General features: G+C 45.1%; 2 protein-coding genes across 5 annotated transcripts; both read left to right on the top strand.

Moving 5' to 3' along the window:
• The first annotated feature begins 337 nt into the window (after positions 1–337).
• cbx3b (chromobox homolog 3b) lies at positions 338–16,309 on the top strand. 4 transcript variants are annotated; one of them, XM_060921821.1, is made up of 6 exons: positions 338–577; positions 8,389–9,685; positions 13,770–13,915; positions 14,860–15,025; positions 15,251–15,408; positions 15,528–16,309. In XM_060921821.1, the coding sequence occupies exons 2-6, from the start codon at positions 8,633–8,635 to the stop codon at positions 15,643–15,645; spliced, it is 1,641 nt and encodes a 546-aa protein (XP_060777804.1). In that variant the 5' UTR covers positions 338–577; positions 8,389–8,632; the 3' UTR covers positions 15,646–16,309. The 4 variants fall into 4 exon arrangements, with proteins under 4 accessions (XP_060777804.1, XP_060777803.1, XP_060777806.1 ...); XM_060921820.1 differs by having other exon boundaries at positions 15,248–15,408; XM_060921823.1 differs by lacking the exon at positions 8,389–9,685 and adding an exon at positions 7,186–7,252 and having other exon boundaries at positions 341–577; positions 15,248–15,408.
• A 99-nt stretch (positions 16,310–16,408) lies between these two features.
• snx10b (sorting nexin 10b) lies at positions 16,409–20,132 on the top strand. Its single transcript, XM_060921824.1, has 4 exons — positions 16,409–16,890; positions 16,987–17,087; positions 17,896–17,997; positions 19,679–20,132. The coding sequence occupies exons 1-4, from the start codon at positions 16,798–16,800 to the stop codon at positions 19,881–19,883; spliced, it is 501 nt and encodes a 166-aa protein (XP_060777807.1). The 5' UTR covers positions 16,409–16,797; the 3' UTR covers positions 19,884–20,132.
• The last annotated feature ends 315 nt before the right edge of the window (positions 20,133–20,447 follow it).

The following is a 20,447-nucleotide window of genomic DNA, read 5'->3' as shown; positions in this document are numbered from 1 at the left end:
TCAAATATTTTGACTCAACCAACTAGTTAGTCTACATTTAGTGCAAAACAATAGATTTGATGGTCAGAAAATGTTAATTACTGAACTGAAAGAGTTTAATCAAAAGTCCAGGAACTAAAAAACAAACAAAAAAGTTATAACAGTAACTTAAATCGTGCATAATTGTTTTTAAAATAAAAATGTGCTATGGTTATGGAAAGTTCAGGAATAAGAAGCTGTAATAAATAGCCAAAAATATTACTGTAGGTTAAATACTGTGTGGTTTGTCCAGAATTGGGATAATGCCACCGCTTTAAGTCCTCCACCCTCCCTCTGTCTGTCTGTCAGTCACTCCTTCCTTCTGTCTCTGTCCTTCACTTCCGCCGCGTCTCCTTATCGGCCATTTTTAATTTAACTCTTTCAGGAAAAGTTATGTAAACACAACAAAGCTACCAAAGGCGTTGATGGTGACCTTCGCCAAACACACATCATCTGTATGATCACTCGATGTGATTAAGAATAGGTGTGAGAAGAGGACGACCCCGGGACTGTGAGCTGCAGAGGGAACACTGAGAGCAGCCTGTGAGAACATAATCAGGTAGGAGTGCACACTGACTCCATCCTTCAGCAGGGGCTTGGGTTTATACCCCAACACTGAAATTAATGACACTACAGATTTGTCCTGATTGAATTCGAACACACACTTTACTCACATGTCAGACAACACCATGAATAAACCTGCCACTTAGGCACCTGAATAATGATTAAACGACAGCTTATTGTGCGTTAGATTAAAATAATTACTAACACTTTTCAACAGCCGTTACTCGAAAACACGTAGCGATTCTATGCATGAAAGCATTTTTGTTTTATTGTTCTATTTAATAGCGCCGCTTAGTCATGTGTCGTTCGTGATGAGTCGACTCTTTGAACCGGCTCTTTTAGGTGAACATTGAGAGCCGACTCGCAATTCTGAAGAGGGTTTTGTTTTTGTTTTTTTGTTATGGACCAGACAAATGCACTAGACACTGTAAAGCTTTCACTGAAAATGTATCAGTAGCTTAACAACATTTAGCTAATCACTAGCGACAGTGCAACCGTGACACTTACATCAGTGTGTGAACTGTTTAACAAAAAGTAATGATTTAGAGCCAGTTCTAGTGAGAATGTGTTAAAATGTGATTCAGGGCAGTATGAGAGACAGTGTGAAGGACTGATTTCTGCTTGTTATGGCTAATAGTGTGTCATGTGTAAGTGTAGTATTTTGGGGATGTAAATATCAGGTTATTGTGTATGAAATGTTCTTTAAAAAAACCTCAAACTGTTGCTTTTCTTCCAAAATTAACGTGGTGGGGTAGTTTTTTGTTCCTGAAATGTTTGTCAACAAGTCCTTGTTTTAAATTACCTTCTGGTTTCCAGCAAAGTTTTCTTTATGGAAATTATACCATAGCCTACTTGTTTCACTGTGGATTATGGTTCAGGTTTGGTTCACCAAACTGGGACCTCTGGAACCTTGTACCAACCCCGGATGGTCGGAAAATTACCCCTATCACAGTTATAAGGTTCCTATTACTTGTACTATGTAATAAAACACTTGCTTCATAATACAAGAAGACGCATTTGTACTAGGGTGCATCAGTTGCCCTCACTTTCATAAAATCTGACGCATTTTTGTTTGGGTGTTCCTTTTCACCAATAAAGACATCCTGTAAAATGTTTTGACCATATTCAAAAGTCTAATGGTGGCACCATGAGGTTTATTTTTTGCCAAAAAATGCTTATTTTATGTTTTCGCGTAAGGTTTGAATCACAATGTTGGACCCCATTTATTGATTTCTTGTGACCCAGAGATCATGTTAAGAACCTTTGCAAGGGATTGAGAAGCATTAATGTGATTCAGAATACATTTGTATTGTTTAAAAGTAGTTGAAGAATGATTCAGTGAACAGCTAAAACTCAAACTGTGCTTGATAATATATTTAGAATATGTACTAAAAATGTGTATCTAAGATATTTGGTATACTCTATAAGGTGCCATAATGTTGTTTCATGAAAAGTGATCGAAATTTTGTCATAAAATAGCAGCTTTTTCCATAACTTTGAGCTCCTGGTGCCACCATTAAACTTTTGAATTTTGTCAAAATATTTCACCCGGTGTGTTTTCTTACCAAAAGCAACATAACAAAAATGCATCATGATCGGAGGAACTTTTCATTTTTAGGGGGCAACTGATGCACCCTAATTTGTACTTCATCCATCCATTATCTGTAGCTGCTTTATCCTGTCCTACAGTGTCGCAGGCAAGCTGGAGCCTATCCCACCTGACTATGGGTGAGAGGTGGGGTACACCCTGGACAAGTCACCATTCACATTCACACCTACAGTCAATTTAGAGCCACCAATTAAGGCCTCTGCATGCTCTTGCGACAAGGCTTTCGCAGATAGCTTTTCGCAGACAGTTGTAATTTATTGTTGAGCGGGGGAATAGGCGTGCGCGATGTTATTCACCGGCACAACGCAAGGGGGCGCGAAGTCGCTAGGAGTAGTTGGTGGGTGTGGTTAGTGGAGTGTTTATCCTCCGGTTACTTATAATGACTAGAACTTTTTTTTTTTATAATGACTAGAACTGGAGTTGTATAGATGTACGTACTTCCTCAATCAACCGCTCTTCATGCTGCTCCATCTTCGCTCGTGTTTTTAAAAATGCCGGTCGTGAAAACAAAAACCGGGAAAGTAGGGAAGCGGAAGTGCGTGTACAGCGGATGTAGAGTGGACCAATCAGAGCCCTCTTGTCTGCGGCGCTGTCTGCGAGGCTTCTGCGGTGGTCACAATTTTTGGGAGGTGCGCGCAGAGCGTCTGCGAAGGTGGGGGGGCTACGCAGACACTGTCTGCGACACCGTCTGCGAGGACTGGGTTGTCCGCATAAATTGGCCTAGCCTAACCTGCATGTCTTTGGACTGTGGGGGAAACTGGAGCACCCGGAGGAAACCCACACAGACACGGGGAGAACATGCCACACAGAAAGGCCCTCGCCAGCCACTGGGCTGGAACCCAGGACCTTATTGCTGCAAGGTGACAGTGCTAACCACTACACCACCGTGCCGCCCCGCATTTGTACTTATAATAATAAAAAATCCTCATGGGTGGCACGGTGGTGTAGTGGTTAGCGCTGTCACCTCACAGCAAGAAGGTCTGGGTTCGAGCCCCGTGGCCGACGAGGGCCTTTCTGTGCAGAGTTTGAATGTTCTCCCCGTGTCCGTATGGGTTTCCTCCGGGTGCTTCGGTTTCCCCCACAGTCCAAAGACATGCAGGTTAGGTTAACTGGTGACTCTAAATTGACCGTAGGTGTGAATGTGAGTGTGAATGGTTGTCTGTGTCGATGTGTCAGCCCTGTGATGGCCTGGCGACTTGTCCAGGGTGTACCCTGCCTTTCGCCCGTAGTCAGCTGGGATAGGCTCCAGCTTGCCTGCGACCCTGTAGAACAGGATAAAGCGGCTAGAGATGATATGAATAAATCCTCATCATGGGGCCTGATAAAAGAATTTTGTTGTTTTAATGCAGATAGGACATTTATTATTAATTGCTTACTGTAGCCAATTTGTCAGTGCAAATATGTAGAGCACGCTTTTTTTTTTTTTTTTTACATTTATTTCAATTAAACGCATTGTAAAGTCACTTGTAATGATGTTTTGACAGGTGTACACCAACAACTTTCGTTTAGGGTTGTTTTACAATCAGGGTGTGCAAGCTAAAAATCACATTTAACACTTATTATCTTCAATATCAAAAGGCTTGACTAAATAAACTTGGTTGTTTATTGTAGCCCTGTGATCGCTCTATTTACCATGCAAAATAAAATTTGGTGATAGCGTTATTTTTGGTGAATGTATGGCAATATATGTCATATTTAGCAAAATTACTCGTGTCATTTAGAAAAAGTGCTTTTTTGACCACAGGTAGCTCCAAAAGGGATGCACTTAAATCATTCTTTATACCATAAAACACATATTTGGTTCCATATCATTGGAAACATAGTTAAGTTTTAATGTTGAATGCCAGTAAGTTTTCAGACTTTTGATCAAATTAGTATGTAATTGTGTCAAAAAAAAGTCCTCTCCGAGACAGCTAATTTTTCAATATAAAATAACATATCTAAAATGATTATTTTCATCCTAAAATGTGATCAAGATATTGGGACATAAATATTAGAGACAACTAACACAAAGCTTACAGCCTTATATTTAAAAGCACTATGGAAGCAGTGGATTCTGAATTGTCAAAAAAAAAGTCCTCTCCGAGAATCACTTCATTTCTCCCAGCCCTGCTTAAAGCTACACTTAATCTTCTTTATCTTATAGCAGATTACACAAAACTACCATGCACACATGTCAAAAAATGACCTGAAATCTGTTCTTTAACTTGTCCTTCGCTTAAAAACTGGTATAAGAACCAGTTTGAATCAATTTGAATTTTGGACCCCTGTGACACAAACTTTGTACCCTGATTGTAAAAGAACCCTTTAAAAAAGATACCAATGAGTCTTTTGAGAGTTTAAAGAGTCGGTTCTTGCTAATGAACCGAGTCGAGTTCGCTGAAAAAGCCGGAAGTCCATTCTTCTTGCTGCTCTGTCACCGCCTCCGGGAAACCTGGGCGCATGCGCAGATCATCCGCGAATCGGGCGGTGTAATCCGGTGTGGTGTCAGTGAGGGCACATTCCAGTTATTTATTGTTGGCAACGGATTTTTTTTTTAAACCAACATTCCACGCTCAAAGGAAGTCACCTGACAATCTGTGAATTTACAGCTAATGCCTTAACTTCCATATGGAGTTCATTGTGTCCCCAGTGTTAGCCTCCATACTATGACCCAAAATTCATATCACGGTATAAATTGAATCTCTTCACGGTAACGGTATATATCGCGGTATAAATGTCGCGGTGTAAAACTTATAATGGAAGTGTTTCTGAATGGGTTTTGTAGTCTCTTAGCAAAGCTAAATTGATTTCAACAACAACAAAACAAAAATATAATGTAATTTTTTGAGCATTTATTGTGCAGAAGAACAGAAGTAAGGGTAGCGCCTCAGAAGTACAAAATTCTTACAAAAATAAAGTGGATATTGTAAACAGTACTTCAAGTAAGAGAGGTTTTCTATCAGGCAAATGGCAAAAACAGTGAAAAGGTTCTGTAATCCAAAATAGTGCAAAAGACACCAAACATTAAATTTTCCGCATCTTAAAGAACACAAAAAATAAATAGATATTCTAATAAACACTACTTCAAGTACACAGACAGAACAGGCGTTCTCTTGTGCAAAAACTGTCACTGAACATTTGGTTTCATATTTCAAATTACAATCAAGCTACAAACACTGAACTTTGGTTGCCAACAATAAGGTTTTCTTCTCTAATCCAAAATAGTGCAAAAGTTACCAAACAGATTTTCCACGTCTTAAAGAACACAAAAATACAATTCTAAATAACTACTTCAAGTACACAGAACAAGGGTGGCACGGTGGTGTAGTGGTTAGCGCTGTCGCCTCACAGTAAGAAGGTCCGGGTTCAAGCCCCGTGGCCGGCGAGGGCCTTTCTGTGCGGAGTTTGCATGTTCTCCCCGTGTCCGCGTGGGTTTCCTCAGGGTGCTCCGGTTTCCCCCACAGTCCAAAGACATGCAGGTTAGGTTAACTGGTGACTCTAAATTGACCGTAGGTGTGAATGTGAGTGTGAATGGTTGTCTGTGTCTATGTGTCAGCCCTGTGATGACCTGGCGACTTGTCCAGGGTGTACCCCGCCTTTTGCCCGTAGTCAGCTGGGATAGGCTCCAGCTTGCCTGCAACCCTGTAGAAGGATAAAGCAGCTAGAGAAGATGAGATGAGAAGTACACAGAACAGACTTTTTTTTTTGTCTGTTGTGCAGAAGTGTCACTGACTGATTGATTGATTGATTGAACAATATATTTTTGAGAGAAACACTTACAGTACACTTAGCATCTTTTCAGTAAAAAACAACAAAAAAAGCAGCATATTTCAAATTAAAATCACAAGCTGCAACACGGTGGTATAGTGGTTAGCGCTGTCGCCTCACAGTAAGAAGGTCCGGGTTCGAGCCCCGTGGCCGGCGAGGGCCTTTCTGTGTGGAGTTTGCATGTTCTCCCCGTGTCCGCGTGGGTTTCCTCCGGGTGCTCCGGTTTCCCCCACAGTCCAAAGACATGCAGGTTAGGTTAACTGGTGACTCTAAATTGACCGTAGGTGTGAATGTGAGTGTGAATGGTTGTCTGTGTCTATGTGCCAGCCCTGTGATGACCTGGCGACTTGTCCAGGGTGTACCCTGCCTTTCGCCCATAGTCAGCTGGGATAGGCTCCAGCTTGCCTGCGACCCTGTAGAACAGGATAAAGCGGCTACAGATAATGAGATCAGATGAGATGAAGCTGTAACACTGAACTTTAGTGTTTACTCCAGTTCACTTGCTTCCCAAGTTCCCATCCTTTTTTATAGGTTGTTAGCCAGAAACACAACCGTTTGGAAAGGGACCATGTCTTTCCACAAGTGTGTTGTGATGGCTGTTGTTATGTCATTCCACCACGTGCCCTTTGTCATAAGAAGTACTCTTGGAAAAGGCTTGCGCAATGGAGGTCTGTTGTTGGGTCGCGGGGGAAACTTTTTTTTCTTTCCTCCCGTGTTCGTAGACTGAGCCGGTGTTTGAGCCGAGCGCAGCCTCTGGCTCTCTGCATACTCGAGCACATGTTTTGATTTCAAATGGTGAAATAAATTGCTCGTGTTACCTTTGTTGGCGGTCACAGTTACTCCGCACACTTTGCAGATGGCATTTTTCTGCTCAACAGCCGACTTTTTAAACCCGAACCACGTCCAAATCACAGATGTAGCACCGTTTTTTTTTTTTTTTTTACTAGCTCCTCCTTCTCCGTTGTTCCTGTGCTTGCGGCCATTTTCACACAGAGGCAGGTGCGATGACGGCAGAGCACAAATCTCTACCATATATATATATGAAAATACTCCTCAGTCACAGTATTTTACAATACGGACCAACCTTAAGCTGGTTGGTAAATAAATAAAGTTAAATATAATGATACATTTTTATATCATTCTTATTTAACCTTTGCTAGTGGTTCTTATAATTTTGCTTGGAAATTTTGACTGAAAGTATACTATGCATAATCTGAATATACACTCTCTGAACACTTTATTAGGATCACCTGATTCATGTGGCAGCACCGCAAGGCATAAAATCATGCAGATACAAGACAGCAGCTCAGGGTAATGCTGAACCATCAGAATGAAGGAAAAATGTGGTTTCTGTGATTTTGACCATGGCATGTTTGTTGGTGCTAGATGGGCTGATTTGACTGTTTCTCTAACTGCTGATCTCCTGGGAGTTTCACACACAACAGTTTCTAGAGTTTACTCAGAATGATGCAATTAAAAAAAAATCTCACACATGTAGTGATTGGCAGCTGTTGAGTGAGGTCAACGGAAAGTGGCCAGACTCCAACTACCACTGACGCTTTGCACAGTTGTCAGTGGTGGTTCTAGCCTGCATGGTGCCTTGGGAACTGTACTGAACAGAAAAGCATCTCTGAAAGCACAACACATCAAACCTTGTGATGGATGGGCTCCAAAAGCAAATAACGTTGGATTCCACTTCTGTCAGCCAAGAACAGAAAACTGAGGCTGCAGTGGGCACAGGCTCACCAAAATTGCGCACAGATGGTAGGGTCAGAATCTGGCACCAACAGCATGAATCCATGGACCCAACCGACCTTATAGGCTGGTGGAGGTGGTGTAATGGTGTGGGGAATGTTTTCTTGACCCATTTTGGGCCTGTTAGTACCAATCAGTCAACACTTAAATGCCACAGCTTATTTGAGTATTGTTGCTGATGAGCTAATGGTTATTTCCAGTATGATAATGCAACATGTCACACATTCTGTCACATGGGATGTGGTAGAATGGGAGATTCTCAGCATGAAAGTGCATTTGAAAAATCTGCAGGAATTGTGTGATGCAGTCATGTCAACATGGACCAGAATCACAAAGGGATGTTTCCAACATCTAGTGGAATCTATGCCATAAATAACTGAAGCTGTTTTTGAAAGCAAATCGAGGCCCTATCCAGGATTAGTACAGTGTTCCTAATAAAGCGCTTGGTCAGTATATGCTTAACAGTCTGAAACGTTCTCCATCATGATGATGTTTTATACCCAGAAAACATGTCCACATTGGCCTTTTACCAGCAAATTTTGAGCAATGTGGGCAAGGGCTAAACCATACTGTGGCAGCGGGGGCGTGGTCAAGCACCGGTCTGTGACAGGAGGGCGGAGTTGGGGAAGGTAAGTGGCAGAATCGCTTCACCTGAGTGTGATTAATCTATGTTTTGTGTGTGTTCTCCCCAGTAAACCGGGCTATTTAAGGAGGGAGAGCGAGAGCAGAGGAGCTCTACAACCCGAGCACCGGAATGTGTGTGTGTGTGTGTGTGTGTGTGTCTGAGAGAGAAAACCGCTTCCGCTGAAAAGTGAGAATAAAACTGTTTTGCGAACTCAGTCTTTGTCCTGCCGTCCTCTGTGCTCCACCCACATCCAGCGAACATTTACAGTGGTGCCGAAACCCGGGATCGTGGAGCACCTGTCCTGCAGCCCCATGGAATCCTCCCCGTTCGCGGACTTGATCCACGCCCTCGCCACGGCTCAGCAGAGCCAGCACCAGGCTCTCGTCACGCTCCGGAAGGAGCAGGAGCAGCGCTTCGAAGCCCTGGTGCTGGCTCAACAGGAAGACCGAGAGGCGTTCCGGCGCCTCCTCGCGTCGGCGGGGTCCACCAGCGCACCGGCCGCGGGCCCGTCTCCCATCACCTTGACTAAGATGGGCCCGCAGGACGACCCCGAGGCATTCATCGCGTTGTTCGAACAGGTCGCCGAAGCCTCGGGGTGGCCGGTGGAGCAGCGCGCGGCGCGCCTCCTCCCCCTCCTGACGGGAGAGGCGCAGTTAGCCGCACTACAGCTCCCCGCCGACCACCGGCTGGCCTACGCCGACCTTCGCCGGGCTGTCCTCCAGCGCGTGGGGCGCACGCCGGAGCAGCAGCGCCAGCGCTTCCGCGCGCTGCGAATGGAGGAAGTCGGCAGCCCATTCGCGTTCGGCCAGCAGCTCCGGGACGCCTGCTGGCGGTGGCTGAGGGCCGAAGATCGCGACGCCGAGGGGATCATCGACCAGGTGGCGCTGGAACAATTCATCGCCCGCCTACCCGCCGGAACCGCGGAGTGGGTCCAGTGCCACCGCCCGGCGTCGCTGGATCAGGCCGTAGGACTGGCGGAGGATCATCTGGCGGCTGTCCCGGCGGCAGGACAACGGCTGTCATCTTCTCTCTCCTCTTCTCTCTCTCTCTCTCTTCCCCCTCCTCCCGTGTCCCGTCCTCGCCCCATTCCCCCACCACGGAGGCGGGGGCCGGCTCCACCCCAGCCGGCCCACCGCACCCGTGGTGCCCTCCCGTTTCTCCCTTCTGTGTCTGTCTCTCCCCCCCCTCAGGTGAGTGACCCTCAAACCACAGCTGCAGAGGGGAGGCCCGGGCCGGTTTGCTGGCGCTGCGGGGAACCGGGCCACCTGCAGCAACAGTGTGTCGCGATGGAGGTGGGGGCGGTGGTGCGGATCCCCGACGCGCCAGAGGCTGCCCTCGATCAGGCCGGAGCATATCGCATACCGGTAAGTGTACAAGGGGCGACATATCAGGCGTTGGTGGATTCGGGTTGCAACCAGACCTCGATCCGCCAAAGCCTGGTGCAAGACGAGGCATTGGGGGGAGCACAAGGGGTGAAGGTGTTGTGTGTGCACGGGGATGTTCACTGCTACCCGTTGGTGTCGGTCCACATATATTTCAGAGGGGACAAATCCATAGTAAAGGCGGCGGTTAATCCTCGCCTTACCCACTCTTTGATCTTGGGGACTGATTGGCCGGGATTCCGGGGGTTGATGGCACACCTAGTAAAGAGTGGGTCCTGCCGGTTAGCGGGTGGGGGTCCCGGTGTCGTTTTGGCTGGAGCTGCGGTCGCAGAGCCGTCTACGTCATCTCCGCGACAGAGTGAGGAGCCCCCGGCCCCTCCTCTTTCTATTGGGGAATCCCTCGCGGATTTCCCACTGGAACAATCGCGAGACGAAACTCTGCGACACGCGTTTGACCAAGTGAGAGTAATCGATGGTCAAACGCTCCAGCCGAACGCCACCCCGACCTTCCCCTATTTTTCCATTTTAAAGGATAGGTTGTACCGAGTGACGCAGGACACTCAGACGAAGGAGCGTGTCACCCAGTTGTTAATTCCAAGGAGCCGCCGGGAATTGGTATTCCAGGCGGCTCACTTTAATCCCATGGCGGGACACCTCGGGCAGGATAAAACACTCGCCCGGATAATGGCCCGGTTCTATTGGCCGGGGATTCGCGGCGACGTCCGTAAGTGGTGTACGGCGTGCCGCGAATGCCAGTTAGTTAATCCCGCGGCCATTCCAAAAGCGCCTTTGCGCCCCCTACCATTAATCGAGACCCCGTTTGAAAGAATTGGGATGGATCTCGTCGGGCCATTAGATCGGTCAACACGAGGGTACCGCTTTATATTGGTTCTGGTGGACTATGCAACGCGATACCCGGAAGCGGTGCCTCTTCGCAATATCTCCGCACGTAGTATTGCAGAGGCCCTCTTCCACGTCATCTCCCGGGTCGGAATCCCGAAAGAGATTCTGACTGATCAAGGCACCTCGTTTATGTCACGAACACTGGCCGAACTGTATGGGCTACTGGGTATTAAGCCGATCCGCACCAGCGTGTATCACCCACAGACGGACGGTTTAGTCGAACGGTTCAACCGCACCCTCAAGAATATTATCAAAAAATTCGTAAGTGAGGACGCACGTAACTGGGATAAGTGGCTCGAACCCTTGTTGTTTGCAGTGCGAGAGGTCCCCCAAGCCTCCACGGGGTTCTCCCCGTTTGAATTATTATATGGGCGTAAGCCGCGCGGCATCTTAGATGTACTGCGGGAAAATTGGGAGGAGGGACCTTCGCAGAGCAAAAATGAAATTCAATACGTTATGGATCTGCGCGCAAAACTCCACACACTCACCCACTTAACTCAGGAGAATTTGCGGCGGGCCCAGGAACGGCAAACCCGCCTGTACAACAAGGGCACGCGCCTTAGAGAGTTCACCCCGGGAGATAAGGTACTCGTCCTGCTGCCCACGTCGAGCTCCAAATTAATCGCCAAGTGGCAAGGGCCCTTCGAGGTCACACGGCGAGTCGGGGACGTCGACTATGAGGTTAGGCGAACGGACAGGGAGGGGGCGCTACAGATCTACCACCTCAATCTGCTGAAGCTCTGGAACGAGGAGGTCCCCGTGGCGTTGGTGTCGGTAGTTCCGGAGAAGGCGGAGCTGGGGCCGGAGGTCCAAAAAAGGTCATTGGCATCTCGCACCTCTCCGGTCCCCTGTGGAGACCACCTCTCCCCGACCCAACTCACGGAGGTCGCCCAGTTGCAGGCCGAGTTTTCGGATGTGTTCTCGCCCCTGCCCGGTCGCACCAATCTCATAGAACACCACATAGAGACGCCCCCGGGGGTGGTAGTGCGTAGCCGTCCTTATAGATTACCCGAACACAAAAAAAAGGTGGTTCGGGAAGAACTTCAGGCCATGCTCGAAATGGGCATTGTCGAGGAGTCCCACAGTGACTGGAGCAGCCCGGTGGTCTTGGTTCCCAAGGCCGACGGCTCGGTCCGGTTCTGTGTGGACTATAGAAAAGTCAACGCGGTGTCTAAATTTGACGCGTACCCAATGCCTCGTATTGATGAGCTGCTCGATCGACTAGGCACGGCTCGCTTTTACTCGACACTGGATTTGACGAAGGGATATTGGCAGATCCCCTTGACTCCATTATCCCGGGAAAAAACGGCCTTTTCCACACCGTTCGGCTTACACCAGTTCGTCACACTTCCATTTGGGCTGTTTGGGGCGCCCGCTACGTTTCAGCGGCTGATGGACCGGGTCCTCCGGCCCCACGCCACCTATGCGGCCGCTTACTTGGATGACATCATCATTTATAGTAATGACTGGCAGCGGCACCTGCAACACCTGAGGGCCGTCCTTAGGTCGCTGAGGCGGGCGGGGCTCACTGCCAACCCGAAGAAGTGTGCGATTGGGCGGGTGGAAGTACGGTATCTGGGCTTCCACTTGGGTAACGGGCAGGTGCGTCCCCAAATTAATAAGACCGCAGCAATTGCGGCCTGCCCGAGGCCCAAGACCAAAAAGGGGGTGAGACAGTTCCTGGGGCTGGCTGGCTATTATCGTAGGTTTATACCTAATTATTCGGACGTCACCAGCCCGCTGACTGACCTCACTAAAAAGGGGGCGCCAGATCCGGTCCAGTGGACGGAGCAGTGCCAGCGGGCTTTCTCTGAGGTAAAGGCTGCACTGTGTGGGGGGCCACTGTTACACTCCCCTGACTTCTCTCTCCCTTTTTTGTTACAGACGGATGCGTCGGACAGAGGGCTGGGGGCCGTTTTGTCCCAGCAGGTGGGGGGAGAGGATCGCCCAGTGTTATACATCAGCCGGAAGCTGTCGGTGCGTGAGGGGCGCTACAGCACTATCGAAAAAGAGTGTCTGGCGATCAAGTGGGCGGTCCTCGCCCTCCGTTACTACCTGCTGGGGCGCTCTTTCACCCTCTGTTCGGACCACGCGCCCCTCCAGTGGCTCCACCGCATGAAGGATGCCAACGCGCGGATCACCCGTTGGTATCTAGCGCTCCAACCTTTCAACTTCAAGGTGGTCCACAGGCCGGGGGCGCAGATGGTCGTTGCGGACTTCCTCTCCCGTCAAGGGGGGGGGGAGTCGGCTGCGGGCCGGACGGGCGCCCGGCCTGAGTCGGGCGGTGGGGGTATGTGGCAGCGGGGGCGTGGTCAAGCACCGGTCTGTGACAGGAGGGCGGAGTTGGGGAAGGTAAGTGGCAGAATCGCTTCACCTGAGTGTGATTAATCTATGTTTTGTGTGTGTTCTCCCCAGTAAACCGGGCTATTTAAGGAGGGAGAGCGAGAGCAGAGGAGCTCTACAACCTGAGCACCGGAATGTGTGTGTGTGTGTGTGTGTGTGTGTCTGAGAGAGAAAACCGCTTCCGCTGAAAAGTGAGAATAAAACTGTTTTGCGAACTCAGTCTTTGTCCTGCCGTCCTCTGTGCTCCACCCACATCCAGCGAACATTTACACATACAAATCCCAAAATGGGCCCATGCAGGACCACTGTGGGGTAGCCCACATTGGGTCAATGCTTATTTTATCCACCTTGGCCCAAGGGTTTTTTTTTTTTTTTTCTTCCTTTGGGCAGCTCACATTGGGCCAATGCTGTGGAGCCAGTGTCACGCTGATGTGCAAATCCCCAGTGGCATGATGTTGACTGCCCATGATGGGCTAATGTGGGCAAGAGCCTGATCTGAGCACGTTTGATGGGTAGCATCCAAAATCTTCCCATTCATTTGGCCTGCGCACCAGCAGTACAGACTTGGGAGAAAAAAAGATGACGTAGGTGTGTGTTTGAGTCACACCTAGCATGTAGGGTAGTATACAGGTTTCAGTGTAGTCAAGCACCTGGTGGTGTTTGTCTTCTATTGCAACATTAACTAAGCACATTGCCTGGGATATCATGGCCCCAAATAGGCCATTGGTTTTTTTTTTTTTGGTTTTCATTTGCATTAGTGCATGCTGTATTGAATTAACTAAATCTAATAATGGCCACATGTGTTTTTCATGTGTCTCAGGAAAACATGAGGAAAAAGCAGAATGTGAAAAACAGGAAGGCAGAAGAGACCACAGTTGTGCAGGAGTTTGCTGTGGAAAAAATAATTCGTCGAAGAGTCAACGATGGAAAAGTTGAATACTATCTGAAGTGGAAAGGCTTCACCGAGTGAGTGTCTGGAAATGTCTGACAGAGTAGCTATATATGTATATACAGATTTTTATTTTTTTAATTTTTTTTAAGGTTCTGTTTCAGTACATTGGGCTGGTCATTGAGCATTGCCACAGCTTGAAAAGTTTAACTGATTTGGATCTTTCAAATAGTCCTTTATTTGCTTTAAAATTATATACCTTGCAATCTATCTATTTTATTTTTTATATATATATATATATATATATATATATATATGAGTGATTCCACGCTTATGGGTACTGAAATGGGGACATGAACTTATTTTTAAAAATTCACCTAAAACCATTTCTTTTTTTACCATCAGGTCACAAAACATGTAATCTTTAATGAATGATATGTTAAAAGATAACTTTAATTTTCTGAGATGTAATAAAAACATATTTATATGCCAAAGTCAGAACGTAACAGAAGTGTTGTGGACATATAGATTCTCAATTTTAACAATGTAGAATTACTTTTTGAAACATAGGAAGGTGATGTTTTAGCAAATATAATTAATAAACATGTGTATTAGAATAAACATACACATTCTTTCAATAAGATTAACATGGTATATAGCTAGATTGTAATTAATTTGTAACAGACGCGAGATGGACAATCGTAACAGAAGTAATGTAACGGACATCATTTTGGAACCCATAGGCTTGACTTTGGCATATAAATATGTTTTTATTACATCTCAGAAAATTAAAGTTATATCATTCATTAAAGATTACATGTTTTGTGACCTGATGGTAAAAAAAGAAATGGTTTTAGGTGAATTTTTAAAAATAAGTTCATGTCCCCATTTCAGTACCCATAAGCGTGGAATCACTCATATATATAATTTTTTCAGCTTAGGAAAAGTACTGTAACTTGTTTCCTCATGACTGAAGATATAAAATAAGTGTGAAGCTGGTTCTACTTCTTTATCTCCCCAGTGCTGAAAACACTTGGGAGCCGGAGGACAATCTGGACTGTCCAGAGCTGATTGAAGAGTTTCTCAGAAATTTGGCTGTCTCAGGTGAGACAGAAAGAAAGGACAATCTCCCTCTTGATCCTGTTGTTCAACCCAAAGAAGAACAGACAGAGCTGGATGCTAACATTGTAAGTGTTTAGGCAATTTATTAACCATATAGTCACTTTTATAAAATTATATACGTAAAAAAAATAAATTCTCCTCAAAATTAGCTAGAAATAGCCACACCTTATCACCAAGAATTATATATGGCTACCCTGTTTATCCATTAGTAATGTATTGAAATCATTATTGCAGCATACAGATACCATGTCTGTAATTCCTGCTTTGTATTTACGGGTGATTTCCAGCAGCATCAGCAACAGTCTGAGAAAGAACAGACAATGTGTGAGACTGGGGAGTCTGCAGATCACAACATTCAGACCACCAACAACCAACCTCTCATCCAAGAACCAGAACGCATCATTGGCTCCACTGATCGAGAAGGAGAGCTCATGTTCCTCATTAAATGGCACGGTTCCTCCATTGCATCTTTTGGTTACTGTATACAGCTTAGGTCAAGGTTCATCTTCATTTCCATTTTGCCATTTAGCAGCCAATGACCATTTTTAAATGACTCTCCTATTGCAGGAAAGACACCGATGATGTGGCACTGCTGTCAGCCAGGGAGGCCAGTATAAGATGGCCCAAGATGGTTATCAATTTCTATGAAGATAAGCTTAGCTGGCACGAGGAAGAGGAGCAGTGACGGTGAACTGAAGAATACATTTTGGCAGCTTTTAAAGTTTCCTCTCAAACATGTCCATTGGGTTTTCCTGTCTGTGAAAGTTCTTGTTGTGAAAGGTCTTGTTGTGAAAGTGTGTAAATCCCCAGACACTGTGAAACATGTCATAGCACACTGAACTGCACTGTAGGGTGATGTCTTATCAACTCATCTAGATTATAGAATGAATGGTTGGAAAAATTGGTGCTGTATTTGAACTGTGGGTCTGTTTAAAATGTTACCTTATTGCTTTACTGTCTTTCAAATTTGACATGGCTTGAAAATGCCTAAGGGGTCACATCATATACTAATGAGAACTTGCGTATTACTGTAGGTGTAATCACTGTTACTGTTGGTCTCTGTGTTGCTGTTTTAGCACCTTCTTCTTCTTCTACTGTGATTAAGACCAGTGATCTGTGAAATTTGTAGTTTTGTTCATTTGCACAAAGAAATACAAATGTAGCATTTAAGACCATGTTTTCTTTAAAAGCACTCAGAGCAGAGTGTGATATTACATCTCTGCCAGTGCAGTGCGTTATGTTGTGAAATGTAGTTTGTTTCACTTTCGTAGTCTCTTTATGGTTTATTAGGGGTTTTAATGAGGATCAAGAAACTACTGTTGACCTTAATAAATGTCAGATTAAATTGAGAGTCTTATGCCTTTTACTATACACTACTGTTGCCAGTTTCCTCTGATGTGTATCTCATCCTCGATCACCACAAACGTGGATTAAATTAGTTAGTTACCTAAACAGAATGTACAGTGTAGACATATTTTACTGGATTTTGAAATCTAGATTTCAATTTCCTGGATGGCACTTATTGGATTCATTATGAAACTACATGTTAACTTGTATTTATTGTTCTCTGTTTTCCCTGTACTGTATTTCAACCTGACCTGCACTTAATCTTAACATCTGTAGTAGCTGTTTATAACTGATGTTTATAACCGTCGGAGATCAAAAGAGAGAAGTATGGTTTCTTTCTGAACATGAAACAGAAGTCCTCAGCAGTATGAGTAATTCCACAACTGCCCCAAGTTCCCTATAATTGGACAACTTCCCAATTTGTTCTCACACGCTGTGTTGTACTCTGAGCAATAGGCACTTTATTCTGCGGGTCCATCTCTATAGTCCTATGCAGGAGTTAATCAGTGTGTGGGTCAGGGATCCTCGCATTCAGAAGGAGGATTTCTGGCATGCATATCTGGATTATGAGATCTGCATACATGTAAGTATTCTAATTAACTATAGAAGATCCAGAGTCCTACGCCTGTTTAAGAAGTGTATGGTGTCAGTAAATCTATGTCTCTCATGGTGCTCATAGACAAACAGCTTGGCCTTCAATAAGAAGAGCTCTTGTGTGCGAAGGAGGTACAGTGAGTTTGTATGGTTGAGGCAGAAGCTGCAGGAGAATGCCTTGGTTGTGTATGTACCCTTTAGGTCTTTACTGATTTTTTTTTTTTTTTAATGGTATTATTTATCATCTCTGAATTAAATTTTTTTTCTTTTTTTTCAGACTGAACCTTGATTTATGATCTCTCTTTTACTATTTACTATATTTTTTTCTGTGTATATACCTTAATTGGCGCACCATATGGCCAAATGTATGTGGATACTTGACTCTCACACCTGTGTATATAGGCCTTCCTTCCCCACACTGTTGCCACGAAGGTGGAAGCACAGAATTGTCTAGAATGTCTTTGTATCCTGTAGCATGACCGTTTCCCTTCACAAGAACTAAGAAGCCCAAACCTGTTCCAGCAAGGTCCATAAAGATATGGTTTGTCAAGGTTCTTGGAAAAATCTCAAGAGGCCTGCAAAGAGCCCTGACCTCAACCCCACTGACTAATTTGGGGATGAGTTAGAACATCGACTGCATACCAGGTGTTCGCACCAAAATTCATTAACGATGCACCTGAATGGACACATCCCCACAGCCACACTCCAAAATCTAGTGGAAAGCCTTATGAGAAGACTAGTGGCTTTCACCTATGTTAAAAGGGCATCAACTTCATACTAACACCATGGTTTTGGAATGGGATGGTCAAGAACATATGGGTCTGATGGTCAGGTGTCTGCATACTTTTGGTCATGTAGTGTATCAGCGAAAATAACAATTTCTGTAGAAAAGTTGTGAAATGCTGTGCTTAAACATACTACATGAGTAACATTGCAAAAATGATAATAGCTGCTATGGTAACTTTTTTTTTTTTAACTGTGGCGTGACCTTTAGAGTGAATCTACCTGAGCTTCCGCCAAAGAACCCCTTCTTCAGCCTCAACAATGCCAGTCAGATCACTGCTCGCATGGAAGGACTAAGGCACTTCCTGGAAGAGTAAGTGTCCTGTATGAGCATCTCTGTGACCAAAAGTTCTATGCTAACTCTAAATCAAGTCAAGTCAACTTTATTGTCAAATATGCTATACATGCTCGACATACAGCACAGATGAAATTTCAGTCCTCTCTGACCCACGGTGCAAACAGACAATGCAATAAATAAAAAATAGAATAATTGAAATAAACAATATAAACAGTATAAACACTGTAGATAAGAAATAGACTAAACACTCATATATTAGTGCTGTCAAAAATGTCACGTTATTAACACGTTAACTTGACTCAATTTTAACGGCGATAATTTTTTTATCACGAGATTAACGCTCTGTGACATGATGCCACGCCCCGCACAGCCAGAGTCCTCTGCCCTCCCCCGAAGAGCCACGGTGCTCGGCTTAGGTTTCGTTTTTCGTAGTTACGAAGGAAATACTTCGTTGTTTGGAGACAGGTTTCACCGAGCGGCTATTATGCACGAGACTTCATATTAGCCACAAAGTCAGAAAAATCTGTTCGTAAAATTACGTTATAATGACCAAATACAATGAAAAGTATTTTTCCAGTCTCACCTGTGAAAGGTAATCCCATGTGATCTCGTTTGGATGGTAAACCTGTTGGTACAGTTAAACGCAGCACATGAATGAGGCATCTTTATTCTCGGCTACTGTCTAGACGCTATACCAGAGACGGGTGAAGAATCTCCACTTTGCCACATCTAATATGGCAGCGAGGATGACGTATGATTCTACGCAGAAGCCGGCGTCTATGACTTCCCGGTTGGCGGGATTCTCGCAATGCGGTGTGTGCATGATCAAAAGTGGAACAAAGTCTCGCTACCACAAGATAACGCGCGATTTCATAAGACTCTTTACTGGCTGTCTGTGGTGTACAGTACGTTTGTAAATGTTATGCGCTCTTTTATCATCGTGGGAATTGATTATAGCTCTAAATAAATATTGAAGTTTTTTTAAAGAATCCGTCTAACTTTATTTATACGCCCGTATACTACGTTTATTGAATCAAATCCGTATAAAATACGGACATTCTGTATAGGTTGACATGTATGAGTCAAGAGCACTTGAGGTATAGCAGGTAAACATGAAATAACCAGTATAAACAACTAATAGCTGTTAAGGTGAGATGCAAATGAGCGAGGTGTGCAGTCCCTGAGTTCAGTGTGCGAATGAATGTTGAGTGTGTGTGTGTTGGGGGGGGACTCATCTCATTCTCATTATCTCTAGCCGCTTTATCCTGTTCAACAGGGTCGCAGGCAAGCTGGAGCCTATCCCAGCTGACTACGGGCGAAAGGCGGGGTACACCCTGGACAAGTCGCCAGGTCATCACAGGGCCGACACACAGACACAGACAACCATTCACACTCACATTCACACCTACGGTCAATTTAGAGTCACCAGTTAACCTTACCTGCATGTCTTTGGACTGTGGGGAAACCGGAGCACCCGGAGGAAACCCACGGGGAGAACATGCAAACTCCACACAGAAAGGCCCTCGCCGGCCACGGGGCTCGAACCCAGGACCTTCTTGCTGTGAGGCGACAGCGCTAATCACTACACCACCATGCCGCTGGGGGGGGGACTGTGAGGGTGAAATGTGCCTGTGATGTAGTTTTGTCCAAACTCTGTCTAACCAGTGTAATTCTTATTCCTGTGTGTGTTCTGTAGGATTGTACGCAACCCAGTATTACTGTCTGATAGCTGTCTGCACCTCTTTCTGCAGTCTCAGCTGAGTGTTAGGAAAATTGAGGCCTGCGCTGTGGGCAAGAGTCGCTATACTGTCACTGAGGCTATTCAGAGTTCTGGCTCCCAGAAACCACGTTTCAGCTCTGAAGTGAACTCGCAAGAGGAAAGAGAAACTGACTCAGATTGACTGGCTTTTGTCACATTTATTTTAGTCATGGCTCTTGATTAATCTCTGAAAAAAAAATCATTAGCATATTTGCTATAGCATCCAGAATTCAATCCATCCAACCCAAAATGGGATAAATGCATATGTAAAGTGTAATTGCTAAATGATTAATCTAACCTGGGCCCCCTCTTTCCTTTTTGTGCTGTGTATATGTACTGTATAATAATATTTATCTTTATTGCTCATTAATAAAGCCTTATTGGAACTGAATTTGTGGGAAAGCATTCAGCATGTGGTGTCTATGAAATATTTTAATGTTTGAACCACAGATGGGTTTTGAGAGTTTTATAGGATGAATTTACTGTGCGCTTGCAAATGATCCATAACTGTCTCTGAACAAGGCAATTCAATGAATGTTTTAAGTGAGACCCCTGAGAGATGAATTCTGGCTATTGTATAGATCATTTTTATGCTAAGTGTCATAATCATAATACAGAAAGACTCATAACACCAATGTACAATCACCGTCCTCTTTATTAGGAACACTTGTACACTCATGCAGCTATCTAATCAGCCAATCATGTG

This window comes from Neoarius graeffei, chromosome 5, assembly GCF_027579695.1.
Source record: "Neoarius graeffei isolate fNeoGra1 chromosome 5, fNeoGra1.pri, whole genome shotgun sequence".
Taxonomy (NCBI): domain Eukaryota; kingdom Metazoa; phylum Chordata; class Actinopteri; order Siluriformes; family Ariidae; genus Neoarius; species Neoarius graeffei.
The sequence above is the reverse complement of the archived record's forward strand: the minus strand, read 5'-3'. Positions and strand labels throughout refer to the sequence as shown.